Source organism: Colletotrichum scovillei (assembly GCF_011075155.1).
Source record: "Colletotrichum scovillei strain TJNH1 chromosome Unknown Contig00003, whole genome shotgun sequence".
NCBI lineage: Eukaryota > Fungi > Ascomycota > Sordariomycetes > Glomerellales > Glomerellaceae > Colletotrichum > Colletotrichum scovillei.
Window position 1 is genome coordinate 4,061,574 of NW_023336261.1, and position 17,505 is coordinate 4,079,078.

Here is a 17,505-nt window from a genome sequence, read left to right on the forward strand (position 1 = left end):
GCAGGGTACGACCAAAAAGACGTCCATTCTCATTGTGACTATTGGCTCACAAGTTGATGGCATGCAACCAAACGGTCTCAACGGCTCATGGAGTAGATATTTTGTCCATCCGTTTCTCCCTTCATAGAGCGGTGTTTATTCCAAACCCGCAAAAAGGTGCTATGCCACGTCTTCTATCCACCGGTCAGGGGAAAAGAAGAAAATAAACACAACGTAATATACAGGAAACCCTTCTCGTTCGTGGTTGTCATTCCCAACTCACTCGCCTGGCTTCGTTAATTTGGAGATCGTGTGTGGTAAATGTTGCAAATCCCAGGGCCTTCCTCCCCTTCGACTGGGCTTGTCTGCCTGCCTTGCTGGGAATAGTGTTACATCAGAGCGCGCGCATGCTCGTCCGAGATCTCCTCTATCGAACACCGTCTGCGTGCCCATTCTCTTCTCTCTTTCTCTCTTTTACAATATTTGGTTTTTTTCCCCTCGACTGTGGATTTACTGTCCCTGCATCTGGGCCGTCATCTGGGCGTTGTGCTCCTGGAAGCGCTCGCTGAGGCGCTGCTGGGAGAACATCTGCTTCTGGATGCAGCGGGTGATGCAGCCGGTCTCGCGGGAGGAGAGGGACTTTGAGGTGAAGTCGTCGATGCACGAGGTGAAGCAGTGGTCGACGAGGTTGCCAAAGAGCTGTAAAAAGGGGAGGGAAATGATTAGCAACAGAGTCTTGGGAATCTTATCGCTTTTTCGAACAGCGATCGAAGGAGGAAAGAAACATGGGAGACGGAGGAACGGGTTGTTTCGTTTTTTTCTTCTGTGTAATTGGCGGAACGGGAAGATTAAAGAGAGAAACGTACGTTCATGAACTCCTTGACCTGGCGCTTCTGAAGTCTCTGCTGGAGCTGAGCCTCCTCGGTCTTGGTAAGGCTGGTGATAGAGAATTGCGCGTTAGTCGCTGTGTCTGGTCTCTGTTTTCCTTTGGGACTTTCAAGGGACCATTCAAGGGGGGTAAGCTTACGCGTCCATTTCGAAGTGTGACTGATTTGATGAACTCGTAAAGTTGACGGGGTATATGCGAGGCCGGTTGGTTCGTGATGGAAGTTGAGGTTGATTACGGGGAGCGATGACGATGGTTGAAATTTCTTTGGTTAAAGCACTTCCTCAGCAGAGCAGCGCTGCGCCGAACGGGATAGCAGGCAAGCTTGCCTTACCCCCGGTCAGCACTGGCCAATCAGACCTCTATAAATTGGACAGCGCTGGAGCTCCGATAACGATAAGAACCTATCGGGATTTCGTTTGGAGCTTCACCTCGGATAGATGCATGGACTTCAATGGAAATTCCGTCGCGCGAGAGTCACTACCTTTATCTGGGAGGCTCTGCTCTACTTTGAATGCCGAGCCGATGTTGGTTCCCATCCGGCGCTGGCAAGGGATCTCTTCACAGCTTTGAAGCTTTGGCATCGGTCGTCAAATCTAAAAGACCAATCCTAATCGGAGATTTCTGAGGTATCGAATTTGCTTATTTCTTTCGAGACAAAGCAAACACCTTGGACGAGCAATTGTTTCCAGTTGTATGAAGAAATTCTTAAATGATGTGTTAAAATTATCCTGACGTGGACAAAACCTACGTCGCCCTATATCCAATCCCAAAGCGACCGAGTCCAGTGACGTCTCGCCAAGGCATCAAGCCTATATATACATAGGTTCAGAAGAAAAGAAGACATTACCATTTCACGTTGAGTCCGCTGGGTATCCAAGGTTCAAAAAAAGGCCGGGCCGCATACAATGATGCGTCCCGGCAGCCGAAAGCCATAAAGGGGGGAGCAAGCGGAGAAGGCCACAACAGAGACCAAACCCCCCCTTACATGACGATACAGCAAGCCTTCTCCAACTTCTTGAGAATCTTGACGACCAAGTCGCCAGTCTCGTCCTGGTTTTGCTGCTGGTTCTGGCCGCCGTGGTGCTGCTGTTGTCCACCGTGGATCTGCCCGCCGTGCTGCTGGTTCTGACCGCCATGGTGCTGTTGCTGGCCACCATGATGTTGCTGCTGGCCGCCTCCGTGGTGCTGCTGTCCACCGCCAGTGTGAGGCGGCGGCGGCATCGTCGCATCGCCGCCCTGGAGGTTGATGTAGATTCGGCCGGCGTTCTCCTCGGTCGAGTACTTGAGCCCCATCTCGCGGCAAATGGCCTCGATCCTCGGCTTCAGCTTTTGCACGTGGCCCGTCGAGTGGTTTCCCTTGCCGACGATGGCGTGCAAGTGTTCCTGGCCCCGCGCCCGGTCGGCGCGGATACGCTCCTCGAGGATACGCTCCGCCTCCTCGACGTACTGCCCGTGCAGGTCGACGCAGCTGCCCGTCACGCGGCCGGCGGCGTTGTTCTCCCGGAAGATAAACTCGGACGCCTGGCGGTTGTAGTCCTCCATCTTTTGCGCGTGGCGCTTGCCCTCGTTGGAGAGCTCCTTGGCGGCCGCGCCATCGCCCGACTGGTAGGCTTGTTGAGACTGGAGAGCATCGAGGGTTGGTGTCAGTTTTGCGGCATCACACAAAACTCAAAACCACGTGTTTTGGACAAGGCTTCGGCTTGGGCTTAGGCTGGGGCTGGGGCCACTTACGCGCTCAAAGGCCTGGTTGCGTTTGTTGGCTTCCTCGCGGGCGAGGTCGCGGAGGCGGTCGTACTCGCGCTCCGTATCGTCGTCGTCGTTGTCGGCGTGGCTGAAGGCTGCAACATTCATAATCGTGTCAGCGCGCGTCCGGGCCCCAGATGTCGAGCCATTCCGAGCAGCATTGTATTTATCCGGGCCTGTTTGTGGCGGTCTCGGATTTCAAGCCATGGCTCCAGGAGGATTCGAAAACGAAACATGGCGAGGATGCTTACCGCGGCCGCCCAGGCGGTTCATAGGGATAGACATTTTTGGCCGTTTGCGCGCTCAATTGGCTTCAAGACGCTGTCCGTGGTGGAATTGGCAGAGGAATGAAGAAGAATAATGCGGCCGCGAGCAAAACAAGCTTCAAGTTCGTGTCCAAGAAGCGGGCAGAGAGGTTGGTAGGACGGCGCTAAGCAAGCTTGTTTTTCGGTGCCGGCAACGTAATTGCGGGGCTCTGCTCCGGCCGATGACGCTTGTGCTGGGCCGGTCCGGCTTCCGTCTCTGGCTGCTCGGTGCAGTACGGTTCAGCGAAACGACCGGTTCCATGATGGGTGAACCCATTCGCCCGATCTTGGTCTTTCAGTCTAGGTTCCGTTCTTATGCTGTGTGGCTGTGTTTTCTGTGTCCAGGACTCTGGGGACGCACAAGCTCTCCTCAAGTAACTTGTGTGATCTACAGGGGCAGAAGCTATGCTTGGACATTGTTCTACCTCTTCAGGCGGCTGCGAACGCCACAGGCATCGCTTGAGCCCGTACTCTGGTTGGTGGCGCTTTACAGTATGTTCCGCGAATTCTGTATGTCTCCCCGAGGTAAAATGACCTCCTTCGTCACTCAACTGTCCTGATTCAAATCATCCGCATAGCAGTAGTCCTCTAAAGCACACAGCGGAGAGGCTTCGTTTCACAGCTTTCCGGATCCATGAGGATCTAGTCCCGTCCGAAACAAAACTCGAACAGCCGGAGTGGAGGACGATACCCACGGTGGCCAACGAAGGAGCGCTGGAGTCATGGATTGGACGCCAGCTCGTCTGTATGATGTGCCATATAGTGGTTACACAAGAGGCAGGCTCAGGGGCGGAAAGCTTCTGTGGGCCCTTCTAGAACACCACGCTCTCTTTTTTCTTCTTCGTTTTTCTCCTTTCCAGATACTTCAGCATCTAATACTCCATAACAGGAGAAACCCAATCGTCAGTACCCAAGGTCAAAGCACACGCCGTCCGAACTAGCCGACCAAAGTCCAGATGGAATAATGACGATTTTCCGAGAAAGGTAACCTTCACTAGGGGGAGTCTTCAGGGGAACAGCAGATGATCGTAAGAGGGTGCCGCTCATTACTACAACGACCTTGCGCACCATCTTCGTACCTGCATGACATGCAAGAAGACGACGCGCAGGGAACGCTCCATCTGCCAACTTTTGAGTGCGCGTTCGCCAACTGGACGCACTGCTATTCGCCCACTCATGGAGTTGCACTGAGTCGGTGGGCGGCAGAGGCAAATGGGCAAGACGACCTTGACGACGAAGACGGTGTGAGTGGATGGGACCGGGCCTCGAAAACGAAGAGAGCCTCCACAATTTTGGGCCCTCTTCAATTAAAAAGAGCCCTCTCGTGATCCCGCGTGGAACGACTTTTTGGAACTCCACAGATTTGCCTCTTCAGGCATGCGATGACTATGAGCCCCCCAGCCTCTGCCAATGACTTGAATGGATCCCGCTTTGCTTTGAGGAAAAGGCAGCTCGTCTGCCATGTGGCCTCCCTGTACCAGGCGGGAATAGTTTCTCTGGTAGTTTCCGACCGGCTGCCTGCAATGCATCTAGTGAATGTGCGAAATTACCTTATTTCGGATGCGAGATGTCTAGGTGCGCCGGCTTGTCAAATGCTTCTATTGGTTCCCCTTTGATAGCCGCTTTAGACGGCGTTCTTGTCAAAGTCTCTCGGACGGCGGCTGCTAAAGCCTTGGTTTGCAAAAGCAGATGTCCCCCCTCTGGCTTGTCGATCTAGAGCTGCTTCCCCACCAGTACACTGTAGAGACTAGAGAATCTCGCCTTTGAGACGTGCCATCGAGTGAGACCTGAGAGGCAGGAAGTCTGGCCTCCGAATTGCAACAAATGAGGGGCCAGAACAAGTCTATCCATTGCATGAAATACTGAGAATCCACTTCAGACCGTATTTTCGACAGTGAAGATGGTGTTACCTGGTACGGATACCGCAAGGTAGGGGGACATTCTCGATAGCCCCGTTGTGCCCCCCAGAAAACCGTCCAAAATTTGGTGATGATCGACAAGTCCAAATAGGTTCGGGAAGTGCACGCCTGCAGGTCAGCGGAATGGAACCCCGAGATCACTGTCCGATCTTTCTGTGCCCGCTGCGAGGGGGCTTCGACCGCCATCGTATCATCGTAACGCAGATGAAATTCACAACGGCCTGGCTGTGTTACTGTATACAGTTACCAGCAAGGATGGGTGATATCTTGTCCTTGCATGGTCGGCTAAGATGGCTTGGTGTTTCAAGGCAGCTAAATGGTGGGGTCTAACCGTCCCAAACTCCAGGCTGTGGCTCTCATGGCACTGAGCGGTACATCAATAGATACCTGCCCTCTCCAATTTGTCAACGCGTACGTTGACTCCGACGTGAAAGACGTGATAATCTGTGCGTCCTGTAAGGGTTTAGACGTAACAACGAAGCGCCGAATGCTCTGGGCTTCAGACGGTTCTCCCCGATGATTCCGCGAAGTGGATGCCGCTTCTGGTCTGTTTGCTCTGTTGTTTGCTTTCCAGGAAAGTAAGTTTCCATGTTTTGACTCGGCCGACTGAGAGGGTGGCTCCGGCAGTATCGCAAGTCGGAGCGCCAATCTCGATACCGTGACTTGCGCTCAATGTGGTGCTTAGCTCTCGGTACAAGATCATGGTCGTGTGGCGTAATTATTGGCTGGCTGCAATGATTGCCCTACAAGTACCATTTCCAAGTTCCAAGCCGTCGAGGCGCTCTGGCAGCCAATCAATGCAACAGAACCGAGTCAGTATGAATGATGTCTCTCTTTGAGCTTCACAGCTTCGTCTATTGCCGAGCAGCTTGGGTCGGTGGCTTTCTTAGTGCAAAGCCTGCTTTGCTTGATGCTCAGACACGGCCGAGCGATTCTTTGTACAAACATCGAGGTCGACTTTTCGGGTTTATGAAAGCCGTGCGTCAATGAGGACCTGGGTCCCGGAACAGATTATCGCGTTCCGACGTAGATCTTGTTTACTGGCAGAATTTTGCTAGTACTAGTTTTTGATCCACCGATGATACCATGTGCAAGCAGAATCGTGTGCAGCGGTAGCCAGTACCGAACACTGAACTCATATGCAGGTGAATCACCTTGGCGGCAGCTTGCAGCAAAGTAGCAAGCGCCCGAGGGCAGACGCGAAGGAGTAAGTTGGCTGGTAAAAAGCAAACATCTCGGACTGAGTCGGGGGCCCAAAGATGTTGGAAACTCGGAAAGAGTTGAATGACTACTTGCCGCAAACGATGCTGTTGTTGTCGACCAGTTCTTTGATGATGGGTTTGGGTAGAGGAATAGTCGAGATAGAGTCTTGTCCTCGCGGGATGACAGCTCCCATTGTGTTTGCTTCTTGCTTCACTTTGCGCCACACACACACAAGAGAATGCTGAGTGAGACGATATTTGAAGCAAACAAAGAGGCCAGGGCAAGCAAGCGGGTTATTTTTCATCGTCTCGCTCTTTGATCACAATAATCTTCTAATGTGTCCTAGACGAAGATCTCGCTGAGAGTAGTTGGCCAACACTGTCCAATTATCGATAGACAGCGTGTTGTATACCGTGCAAAAGAGATGGAGCGGTCAAACTTTTTAAGTGGACGCAGGGTTGATCAGGAAGACGGGATCTCTCGCGATAATCTGATGTCACGGCAATCCGAGATTCCGCTGCCTGTCCCAATAAGCGCAAGGACGATCTTAGGACGAGGCTACGCATATGGTTTCCCGGGTCAGAAGGTAATATCGTTGACGCCGAATGTGGTGGCAGAGACGCTTGTATGAGCCTAGAATGGTGATGAGGGGAGTAGCCGCCGTGGCCGTGGGACCGTAGCTCCGATGCGGCCCCGGTTCTTCCTAATGGATGAAAGAGAACTAGAGTGATGGACCGGTCCATTGGCGTCTGGCTCTTTTTGGAGTTGACAGCATGAGTTCCCACTTGGGGGTAGAAAAGAAAGGGAATGCTACTTATCTCCATGTACTTTAGGCCTGCTTTGAGAGAAAGCTGCCTTTGAGCATGCGGGTTCTTTGTCCCACCTCAACACCCATGGTCTGTCTTCTGAAGCAAGCTCGAGGCAGTGCAGATTGTAGAAGCGTTTGCGGGCGAATCAAAAGGTGACGGCCAAGTGTATGGGAGAGTTTGGGTCTTTTGCTTGTTTGTCTGGTAAGTGTGCAATGCAGTTTGGCGTCCGACTAACACCAAGATCCAGATCTGTGCATGTCAACGAGTATGTGGCCTGGTAAGTACCCGTACTCCATGATGGGTGGCCACCGTAATAAACGAGGCCGTGGGTGGGTAGATCTTGTGGAGGACCTGAAGGTGTGGATAGGACCTTGCCCACGGCAACAACTTCGTTCACCTCCTTGCCCTAGGGAGGCGACTGACGAGGACAGTAGTGTTTCAAGAATTGCAATGGAAGTTTTGATGGAAGGACGTTGCTCGAATTCCAATGTTCCATAACCCATCCATGTTGGGCAGGTTGTGGATGGGTGGATCTCTCGTCTGCTTGGCCGCGGCGTATGGTCTGGCGTTGCCTGCAGCTGCAGGCTCTGGTGCAGATGATTGCGAAAAAGGAAGCGTGCAGATTTTCTTCTTCTTCGTTGGGACTGAATTTGAATTGAGCCCGCCCGCGGTCCCCTCCCTCGACCGACTCCCGAGTCCTCCACATCCGCAGATGCTACTGCCGGTCGGCAGAAGATGGGTTGTCGTTCGACGCTTACGGAGTACACGGATCGCACCCGTAGGAATCATCACGACGTTGTCAGGTCGCGGTAGACCACGAACCGTCAATCTGCTAAATAGACGTCAGCTCAAGATAATATGTCAAAGTTCCGGTTCGTATTGGCATTGGCTCGTGCTTCTCACCTAATTATTGTTCCTAGACCAGTCACCAAAGGTGGCTTGATCCATATTAACTACCATACAGCAACAGATTGTATCCGTAGCAGACTAGCAGTAGTCTAGAAGAGACATCAAGTCCCATTGCAGTTAGCGGATTCGTACCCGGCCGAAGGAAGAGCTCACACAGGGCCCAGAGAGGCCATCTCCGTGCCTGGTCTATGGTCAGTGGTAGCGCGAGGAAATTTTACATTAGTCAGGGCGGCGAGCAAGGACTTTTCAGACCAGTCAGGCCAGGCAAACCAGTGCGAGACCCCTTTCCCCTGTTCTTTTCCCGCCCAGGGACGCCGGGGACTCCAGGGGACTTCGGCTTCGTTGCGGGTAACCTCTGGCTGGATGAGACCTCGCCGAGCTCCTCTCCACTGGCTATTGGCCCGGCCGCGGTGATTTCGACGTTGCAAAGGCCTGGGTGCGGATCCACGCCCGCTGGAAGACACTCCTGGTCATCGTCTCCATCCAGGTCTAGCAGATTGTCGTCGATTGGTCGGCGAGGTCTTCGTCAGTCTGGCCGTGTGTTTCTGACACTTGCACAGGAGCAGAGCAAAGGTAGTGTAGGTACGGAGTATGCGTAGGCGTAGGCGTAGGCGCGTAAGGAATAGGTTGGTTGTGGACGGTACAAAGCATCCATCTCATCGGCTTCCCGATCTGCGGTGCCTCTAACCGCATCTCTCAGTGTCAGCTCGGGGCGAGGAGACGGCGCTGAACATCGACGTTAGCTTGGCTCAGGAAAGGAAGAGACAGGCGATGACAGGACAACCTAAGACAATAGCGACCGGGGAGGCCAGACGAGAAACTGGGGCTAAATGCATCGAGAAGTACGTACATGCCCTTATGTAAGGCGATATATCACATACTTGTAAAGCAGGTACAGGTGGATACGTACCGGGCCGCACCAGAGACAGCTTAGCACCAAAATCAAGGCCGGGACGTGTACCTTGTCCGTGCTTCTGGAACTCCCAGCCCCTGTTGGCCCCTGCACTATACCTTAGCCAGAGGGACGCGCCGTACGGATAGGTACCTATTGGAAAGGAGCTGGATATTCGCGTCCGGAGCATTGCCCACGCCGTATCTACCTATGCTTGTGACCTTGATCTCTTAAGCTTTTCCCATGGATTGCTTTGAAAGCCATGAAAGTCATCGTATTTTCATGTCGTATATATATACATATGTATGTGGACTGCAAATGGCTGAGGTGAGTGCGAGCTGGTGATGAGTTCCATTCCAAGTGAGCCCGAGTTTGAGGTGTGAAAGTGAGGTGAGGTGCGTTGCCGCGCACAGGCCACGGGGAGCAGCCTCCAGAGTCCAGCGTCCCCCACCAGGCTGCTTCAGCGTCGAGGACGCCCGGCGATGGCCCCCAAAAAGCCCCTAGTCTCGCTGCCAACTCCTCCATCATGGCCAGGTACAGCCAGTCGGGGCTGTCAATCTGAAGTCCAGAAGAGCGGGACGCCTCCCATCGGTACAGGTATTGTGTAGACAGACACCAACCTGGTAGGGAGGAAACCCCGTGGACAGGTCTGGCACCACGGGCTGGTGCCACTGGTTCCCTCCTTCCCCCCGTGCCCCCCATGCGACGTACCTACCCCCTCCTCATTGTCCACCAAGTTGGAAAGACCGCCAATTCGCCATTTCCTCGCCTCCGCCGTGCCTCCCTCCGTCTTGTTCACACAGTGTACTTTCATCACCGTACCTCGCCCCGAAGCGCATTGTCCGCCCCGGCGACGACTGCCGCCCACTCTTTTTCTCCCACTATCCTCTGGTTCCTCGCAGCACCGTCGGCCATCCTTGCTCATAACTCCTCCACCCTTGCCCTTTCCCATCTCTCCTCTCCACATTAGAGGCACCTCCCAACCCATTCCTCTCTTTTCTCTCTCCCTCTCCTGTTCCTGGTCTTCCAATCCTGTCGCGACCATCCCATCCTCCCACCGTCCGCCCAACGGCTCGTGTTTTCTTTTCCTGTTTGCTGCGTCTTTCGACTCATCGTCAATTGAGTGATTCCATCATCAATTCAAAGACCCAGAGGTGAGTTTCATCCAACTTTTCTACCGCATGCAGGCGAGAGAGATAGAGAGACACGCACCACGAATCCTCCAACTCGCCGGCGCCGACACAGAGCCACTGGGAATTGAGAAAGCGAAACGAACGAGACACGCAAAAGAGACAGCCTAGAAAGGAGAAACACCTCCACCTGCCCGCTCGCTCGATGGTAGCATCCTTCCTCGACCTTTCGACTCTTCGTCCCTTATCCGCCATCGCCTGGATCAACCTCGCATTCCAGCCCGTCGCCCCCAAAGAATTCGACCCGTCTCTCTCGTCTACCCGTCGGCATCACAATCACCTGCGACGTGGTTGGCTAACAAGCTTTGCTTCCTTCAGGTCTCCTTCAACGCGCAACGCCCAATTCTTTACTGAATCCCCAACTCCCTTTAATCCCATCAATTTTATTCTACCAGTCGTCGTTTCCAACGACAACAAGCCGCCAAAATGGGTTGCGGAATGAGCACGGAGGACAAGGAGGGCAAGGCCCGCAATGAGGAGATCGAGAATCAGCTGAAGAGGGACAAGATGATGCAGCGCAACGAGATCAAGATGCTTCTTCTGGGTAAGTCAACATCTCCCCGCGATTGCAAGTCCTATGCGCGGCGTACCTAGCGCCATCCGACGACGTTCAATCATCGCATCGCTGCACAATGATTCTCTAACAGTTCCATAGGTGCTGGTGAATCCGGAAAGTCGACAATTCTGAAACAGATGAAGCTGATTCACGAGGGCGGCTACTCACGCGATGAACGGGAATCCTTCAAGGAGATTATCTTCAGCAACACGGTGCAATCCATGCGTGTCATCCTCGAGGCAATGGAGTCCTTGGAGCTGCCTCTCGAGGACCAGCGCATGGAGTACCACGTCCAAACCATCTTCATGCAGCCCGCCCAGATCGAGGGCGATGTTCTGCCTCCTGAAGTTGGAAGCGCGATTGAGGCGCTGTGGAAGGATCGAGGTGTGCAAGAGTGCTTCAAGCGCTCTCGCGAATACCAGCTCAACGATTCAGCAAGATAGTGAGTGACTACTCCTCGGGTGGAAAATTGCCATGTGTGCTAACGAGACCCAGCTACTTCGACAATATCGCGCGTATCGCCGCTCCCGACTATATGCCTAACGACCAGGATGTCCTCCGATCGCGTGTCAAGACAACGGGTATCACGGAAACCACATTCATCATCGGCGACCTGACCTACAGAATGTTCGATGTCGGTGGTCAACGATCTGAGCGAAAGAAGTGGATTCACTGCTTCGAGAACGTCACTACCATTCTCTTCCTGGTCGCCATTTCCGAGTACGACCAGCTGCTATTTGAGGACGAGACTGTCAACCGTATGCAGGAGGCCTTGACTCTCTTCGACTCCATCTGCAACTCAAGATGGTTCATCAAGACGTCTATCATCCTCTTCCTGAACAAGATCGATCGTTTCAAGGAGAAGCTCCCCGTCAGCCCGATGAAGAACTACTTCCCCGATTACGAGGGCGGAGATGACTATGCTGCTGCGTGCGACTACATTCTCAACCGATTCGTCAGCTTGAACCAGCATGAGACTAAGCAAATCTACACGCACTTCACCTGCGCGACAGACACAACCCAGATCCGCTTCGTCATGGCGGCAGTGAATGGTACGTCTAACATTCATCACACACTGCGTGAGACAATGCGCATAAAGAGACCCAGGCTAACCTTTTAACTAGACATCATCATTCAAGAGAACCTGCGGTTGTGCGGTCTGATTTGAACAACAAAAACGTTTGCTTTTTCTACAATACCCTTTACTTCTAATTGCATGACCCAAGCCAGAAAGCGTCGTGGAGAGGCTGGCTCATGAAATTAACTTTCTTCTCGACGATGAGACGGCGACCCGACGGTTTCCCAAGATTCCCTTGATTACGCGACTGTATTTTTCTTCCTACCTCTCGGCTATCCCCTCGTATATTGCCTCGCGAATCAGGCGGTATACGTTTTTGGTTGTGCTCTTGTTGGCCCGCGTTCAGGAATAAGAGGGGAAAGGTGGGAGGTAGTTCTGTACCAAACATGATGTCTCGACCAGTAGACGGGCTCGCCGCGGAAGACGGAACCCTACTGCGGGCCGGCAGCGGCAGTGGGAGAGTGAGAGGGGGGCAGGAGAGAAGGAGAGAGTGAGATGGGAAGATGGCCCCCATGGATGGATAGCAAGTGGAAAAGAAGCAATGAACTTGAATGCATTTGAGAGAGCCTGATGGATGGAAGGTGGCTAAATATTCTGTTTAATTACGAAAATCTCCTTAATCCCGTGCAATTGTGACATGATGCGTAACTAACTGGCCGTTCCTTGAAGGCTTTTTACGCATCTCACTCATGACGTGAACCCGCGATGGGAAGGTCTACCGGCTGTTTTCTACGATGCATATCCAGGAGCGTTGAGATCTGGTGATACATGGCGTTCTGCGGTTGCAGCTAGTCTGCGAGACATGATCACCTTCAACATCCATCAGAATCCCATTGTAAAGATCGCCATTTGCCGTCGCGCAGTAGGCCAAGATGGATAGCTAGCTTAGGAAGGAAGGCTGGTCGAGACCCGGCGCCACATCCAGGACCGGCGTCGTCGTGCCCGCCTCCATTCTCCGCATTGCGCCGTTTGCGGTCTTTGTAAGGCGACGCCGCTTCCGTTCAAGGGATATATCTCCCGTAATGTACGTAAGGGGAAAGCGCCTAATCATACCTAAGCCTCCCGGACGAAGTGTAGCGTAGCTTGGTATAAGTTTGGTTGGAGGTCTTCGTCTTCGTCATCAACTGCAATTGCCTAACAGTCACTACACCATCTTTGTTTCTCGAAATTCAGTTTAAGGCCGCAAGGGGTCCTTTGCCCTACACTTTTTTATGCCGCCGCGGCGCGGCCGCCCCCTCGTCTTCGTCATCCGCCTCTTCTGTCTTTTTGAGTTCCATGATAGAGGGCGGGCGGCGGCGAGGGAAAGGTAAATGGGAAAGGGGCGGGGAGGGCTTGGAGAGAGCCGAGTGTGGCCGCGTGTATACGGAGAGGTCTTCAAGAACGCACTAGCACGCACAAATTTTCAGTGCTGCAATAGGGAGATATGGTACAAGACTTTGACGATATATTTTGGGATGGGACGGGAGGAGAGGCGCGGTTGTCAGTTGTGTTTTGGGGGTGGAAGCAAGCGATGGTGGCGCGAGCTTGCTCTGGGAGGTGGCGTTGCCTATTGCCATTCACTTGGGCCTTTGCCACTCGAGACGAGAGGGGAAAGGGGGGAATAGGTACGTTCGTAAGGTGAGTGAATTGAAGCTTGGCACGTATAGGTATCGCGAAGTGCATACGCAGGTGAAGGGGGGATGAATCGATGGTGAAGAAGCCGTTGGAGTGATCGTCGACAAGGGTGGCAGGCCCTTGGGCAGAATGTGCTTATACCAAGGACAGGCGGAGGCGAGCTAAGCTCATGGGGCCGGCGGGTATTGCGTTGCGTGTGTTGCCCGCCGCCGCCTCCGAATTTGCACATTACACACAGACGGATTGCCTCAAGTATAGACAGTGATGTTTGGTGGCATGTAGTGTTGGTGATGCTGGAGGTATGGGCTCCGGTGCCGGGGTCGGAAGGGGCGGGGCTTCGTTCTTTCGTGATATTGGGTAGGGATCATGTCCTTTCATCCCGTCTGAAGGACGATGCTGTTGCTCACCCTCTCCCCGATTCTCAAACACGTCGCAGGATTGATATGCCCTGCCGTACCCTGCCCGCAGCAGCCCCTCCATTCCCTTCTTCAGACCAACGAGTTATATGAGTTGTGATATGTTTAATACACAGTCGTTATATTGGCCAATTCTTGTAACGTGACCTTGCTCGATAGACAAAATACCGTCTCCAACGTGAACCGGATTCGAGTACTCCGTCAAAGGGCCCCTTTCATTTCCAACGATCCAAAGGACGAAGCAAGAAGACTTGGACTGGTGGGGTTTTGGTATGCTTTGCCTTGCTTCGCCTCACAAAGGTCGGGGAATTCGGCACGATGCGATCTCGCTCCTTACAATATCTCCGTAACACACGTGTACTTGTTTTGAAGGCTTCAGATTAGATGAGAAGGGGGTCAAGAAGCAGACAGAGAATTGAGATAAAGTTGGGGGTTGTGTGGAGTGGCGGCGTGACGTTTCATCCAGATTGCGTTTGCTGTTCTTGTTTTTTTGCCCAAATTTACATGTACACTAATCACACTAATACACTTACACAGCATTGTAGGGCTCTCTTTCGCCATCGCCTCTGCCCACCGACTGCGGAAGGGATCGCGCTTTGAACATTTTTCCCACGGACACCGCCCACGTCCTCCCGGGAATAGAGAAATGTCTATTTTGCTGTAGACCATCACAGGTGGGGTGTAGTACCATAGGCAGATCAGAGTTCACCATGACCGTTGAGAAGGGGGAAGGGGGGCTAATTTGGCAGCTGGTGTGTGTCTGTGTGTAGCTTTCCATCGGGGGGCATCGAATTCGGGCACCAAGGTTTATGTGAGTTGACTTGGAATCGCTTGTGAACTATATATGGGGTTTTCTCTTTCGTTCTTGGGATGAAGATTGATCAAGTACATGTCGGTGCGTAAGCTGCGTACCTGAGGAGAAAGAGCACGGTTGGAATCAGTCCGCAGACGGAGCATGAATCCCTCTTGTCTTCCCCGAGCGAAGCCGAAACCGACGAGTTGATTGGGCAGATAGTTTGGACTGATGAGACATGCAGAGAAAGAAGCTGAGAATGCTGTACTCGCTGAAGATAGGTTACTCTGGGAGATGTTGTCACACGAGAGATTCAGCAGCGGGAGGGCGCATGCTACGGTGTCAGGCATCTGGAGTCTGTAAAGTGGCTGTCCGCCCCCCACCCTATATCAACCATACCCATACCAGGTATGTGAGTCTCTCAGCGTAGTGTAAGGCGGACTGTTGCAACAGATGATGGATGGGTGGCCTCACGTTAAACGTCAGACGATTCGTTAGGCTGGGGGACAGAGCCGGCGGGTTATGTGAAATGGCGTAGCAGCAACGGAGGATAAAGGCAAATCGGTAGGATCTTTTCCGAAACTAGAGGATATATGACAAGACGGAATATAGATGGGAAGGGCAGAAGGGGTGTGTTTTCGCTACCCGCGACGGGACCATGGTGCGGCGAGATTGTTTGTACAGCCCCGGCTGTGTGACAGCAGTAGAGACATCCTAGCCCCTGAAGAGACGGACTTGTGATCAATATTACAGCATATAGGTTTGGGAATGGAGTGTAGTGTAGCCGGTATGAGATGCTGTAATGTGTAAGCGAAGAAGTCAAGTGTGAGCGAATGAGAGTGAATGAGACAATACATCCGTAATTGCGTTTGCACCTCTTAGATTTGCTGGTTTGCCGTGTATGGACTCGGAACTGATGTAGTGAAAGTTTCACCTATGCGTTTTTTGACGAGCTCTTGGTATCAATCTATCTGCGTTTGCACGACCATTAACGACTCAATCCAAGTAACTGTGAGCCGGCCCTTTCTTAGAGCACGACTGTGTGCTCGAAGTCTAGCCAGCCGCCAGACTACCATTGTCCTTCGATGTCCGCTATTGTTCAGTGTCGTCTGTGTTGTCCATCCTGTATTTCTGACTGCATGGCTACTCTGGTTTCTTTGAGCAGGGAATATCCCAAATCCTTCTCGCGCCCTGTTTCGTCGTGACGTTGTCGTGTTCCTGTCCGAGTCCATGTGTTCGCATACAGGGCGGGGCTTGACGATGCAAGCGCCAAGGGGAGTTAAAGGGAGGACATTGATGAGCGAGTAAGTCAAACACCTGACTTCAACCTGCTCCCAAATGCAAAGTGGTACGATGATGCCAAAGAAGCTGTGGCCATACGTCGTGATAGTTGCTGCCCGACTGCTGAGGCGCAGAGTCGGCGACTCGGGCACCCTATCTTGGCAACTCCGTAGAAGCTTCGCAGACCTGAAGACGCCTTACAGTCTCGATGATCGAATTCATCTCGTCTTTTATACTTCGGTACTCAGAGATGTAAGCAAAAAGCATGGAGGGGAAGAGAGGTGAACAGAGCCTCTCTCACGCCCCGTTGTCCCCCTCCCCCATCGCCGCCTCCGGAACGGAGCCCTCTGGGTCGGGATGCTGACTCGGATCGTGACCCCCCTGCTGAGCGAGGAACTCGGCGTACTCGGCGCTAGCCAATGCTAGCTGCCGCGCCGCCGTTTCGATCCGGAGCTGGAATCGAACGTGGGGGTTATCGCTCCGTGCCTCCGTCATGGCTCTGTCCAACACATCTTTCACAAAATGGGCAATGGTCGGATCGGCGCCTGGCTGCCCGAAGCTGGGGCCTGCGGGGGCCATGCCGGGAGCCATCGGCGCTGTGCCGGCAAAGCTTGTATTCGCCGACACCTGTGGCACAGGCTGCAGCTGTATGGCTGGCATGTGCTGAGGGAGGTTGTTCTCTGTGTGGCCAAGTTCGTTAGTCACCCAACACCTTGACATCTGGTCGAGCTTGTGGGCCATTTTTGCTTACCATGGAAAGAACAGCGTGAACCGCTCGCGTTGAACCAGCAGTTGGCGCAGCTACCACACATCTGGCCACTGACGACCACACATCCATTCCAGGGTCCGTATCCTTTATGGCAGCTCTTGCAGGGACTATGAGCCTCCTGTCCCGATACATGGGCCAGTAGTGCCTCGACATTGCTCCTTCTCTTGAGGTTCAGAGTTTGATCCTGGCGACGCTGTACTGCAAGTCGCTCTCCTTCATTGTTGGCCAGTCGCTTGGCGAGGGCACTGTCGATGAGTAGCTGACCGTATCCACTCTCGGAAGCGAGATCTTCGGCCGTCCTCGACATGCCGCCAGGACCATGCCCACCCATCTGGGCTTCCATGGCGAACTGGGCCGGCAGGCTGTGTAGATCGGGATGGATATCGGGGTCAGCGCCCGGTACTGTGCCGGGGGGACCGTTGGCTAGAATGCCTGCGGTGGCTAGGTCGAAGGGGTGCGGGTGGTGTTGCTGCTGGTGATGATGTTGGTGATGTTGGGGAGGGGCGGTTATCTCGACGTCATCTTCGTGTTCGGCCTCGGCCTCCGCATCGTGGGCGAGCTGCTCGAGCTGGTCGGCAGCCACGGAGGAGTGTCGGCTGGCGCGGCCGTGGGCGTCCCTCTTGAGGCCGGCTGTGGGCTTCGTCACCTTGTTTGGGCGGCCTCGAGGAGGTGGTCGGCTTCCGCCTCGGGCACTCATGGGGTAATCGAAGAGGACGCTGCCTCTTTTACGATGGTGGACGGTGAGGGAGCTCTAGCTAGTCGGCGATGATAAGTGGCGTTGAGAGTGGGCAGCTGGTGTCAGCTGCAGAGAGTGTGTGATGAGGAGTTTGGGGGCCTCGAAAGAGCTGGTGTTGATTGAGCGGGAAGAAGCTGCTGGTTGCTGTTCGGTCCCACTCACAATTTGGGTGCTTCCATTGTGGTGCATTTGGGAGCTCGGGCCAGAAGTTCTCCGCCTAAGCTTTGCCGAGGATTATGTAATCGATAGAAAGAGGCCTGGAGGTGAGAGCACAAGGTCCAGTCAGTACAAGAAAAAAAGGTGTCATGTCACCAATCACGTCACTACCTGAAGCTCACCTTGATGATTATGGCTTTCATGTGACAGTCGACGTTCTGACTCCAAAGACGGGAGACGCAGGCACATGGCAGGGAAAATGGACCTT

General features: G+C 53.5%; 4 protein-coding genes across 4 annotated transcripts; 1 reads left to right on the forward strand and 3 right to left on the reverse strand.

Moving 5' to 3' along the window:
• Nucleotides 1-102: 102 nt before the first annotated feature.
• On the reverse strand, nucleotides 103-1,177 carry HER10_EVM0002086 (Tim10/DDP family zinc finger). Its single transcript, XM_035471812.1, has 3 exons — nucleotides 1,007-1,177; nucleotides 846-915; nucleotides 103-678 (listed from the first exon to the last, which is right to left on the reverse strand). The coding sequence occupies exons 1-3, from the start codon at nucleotides 1,012-1,014 to the stop codon at nucleotides 490-492; spliced, it is 267 nt and encodes an 88-aa protein (XP_035335711.1). The 5' UTR covers nucleotides 1,015-1,177; the 3' UTR covers nucleotides 103-489.
• Nucleotides 1,178-1,562: 385 nt separating this feature from the next.
• Nucleotides 1,563-3,011, reverse strand: HER10_EVM0013089 (smr domain-containing protein). Its single transcript, XM_035482458.1, has 3 exons — nucleotides 2,863-3,011; nucleotides 2,600-2,706; nucleotides 1,563-2,488 (listed from the first exon to the last, which is right to left on the reverse strand). The coding sequence occupies exons 1-3, from the start codon at nucleotides 2,894-2,896 to the stop codon at nucleotides 1,850-1,852; spliced, it is 780 nt and encodes a 259-aa protein (XP_035336727.1). The 5' UTR covers nucleotides 2,897-3,011; the 3' UTR covers nucleotides 1,563-1,849.
• Nucleotides 3,012-9,552: 6,541 nt separating this feature from the next.
• Nucleotides 9,553-12,059, forward strand: HER10_EVM0001333 (guanine nucleotide-binding protein alpha subunit). The gene is made up of 4 exons (XM_035482856.1): nucleotides 9,553-10,382; nucleotides 10,494-10,836; nucleotides 10,890-11,446; nucleotides 11,519-12,059. Exons 1-4 carry the CDS (start codon nucleotides 10,265-10,267, stop codon nucleotides 11,560-11,562), a joined length of 1,062 nt encoding a protein of 353 aa, XP_035335645.1. The 5' UTR covers nucleotides 9,553-10,264; the 3' UTR covers nucleotides 11,563-12,059.
• Nucleotides 12,060-14,958: 2,899 nt separating this feature from the next.
• Nucleotides 14,959-17,251, reverse strand: HER10_EVM0004087 (uncharacterized protein). The gene is made up of 2 exons (XM_035473742.1): nucleotides 16,328-17,251; nucleotides 14,959-16,256 (listed from the first exon to the last, which is right to left on the reverse strand). The coding sequence occupies exons 1-2, from the start codon at nucleotides 17,040-17,042 to the stop codon at nucleotides 15,874-15,876; spliced, it is 1,098 nt and encodes a 365-aa protein (XP_035335901.1). The 5' UTR covers nucleotides 17,043-17,251; the 3' UTR covers nucleotides 14,959-15,873.
• Between the last annotated feature and the right edge of the window lie 254 nt (nucleotides 17,252-17,505).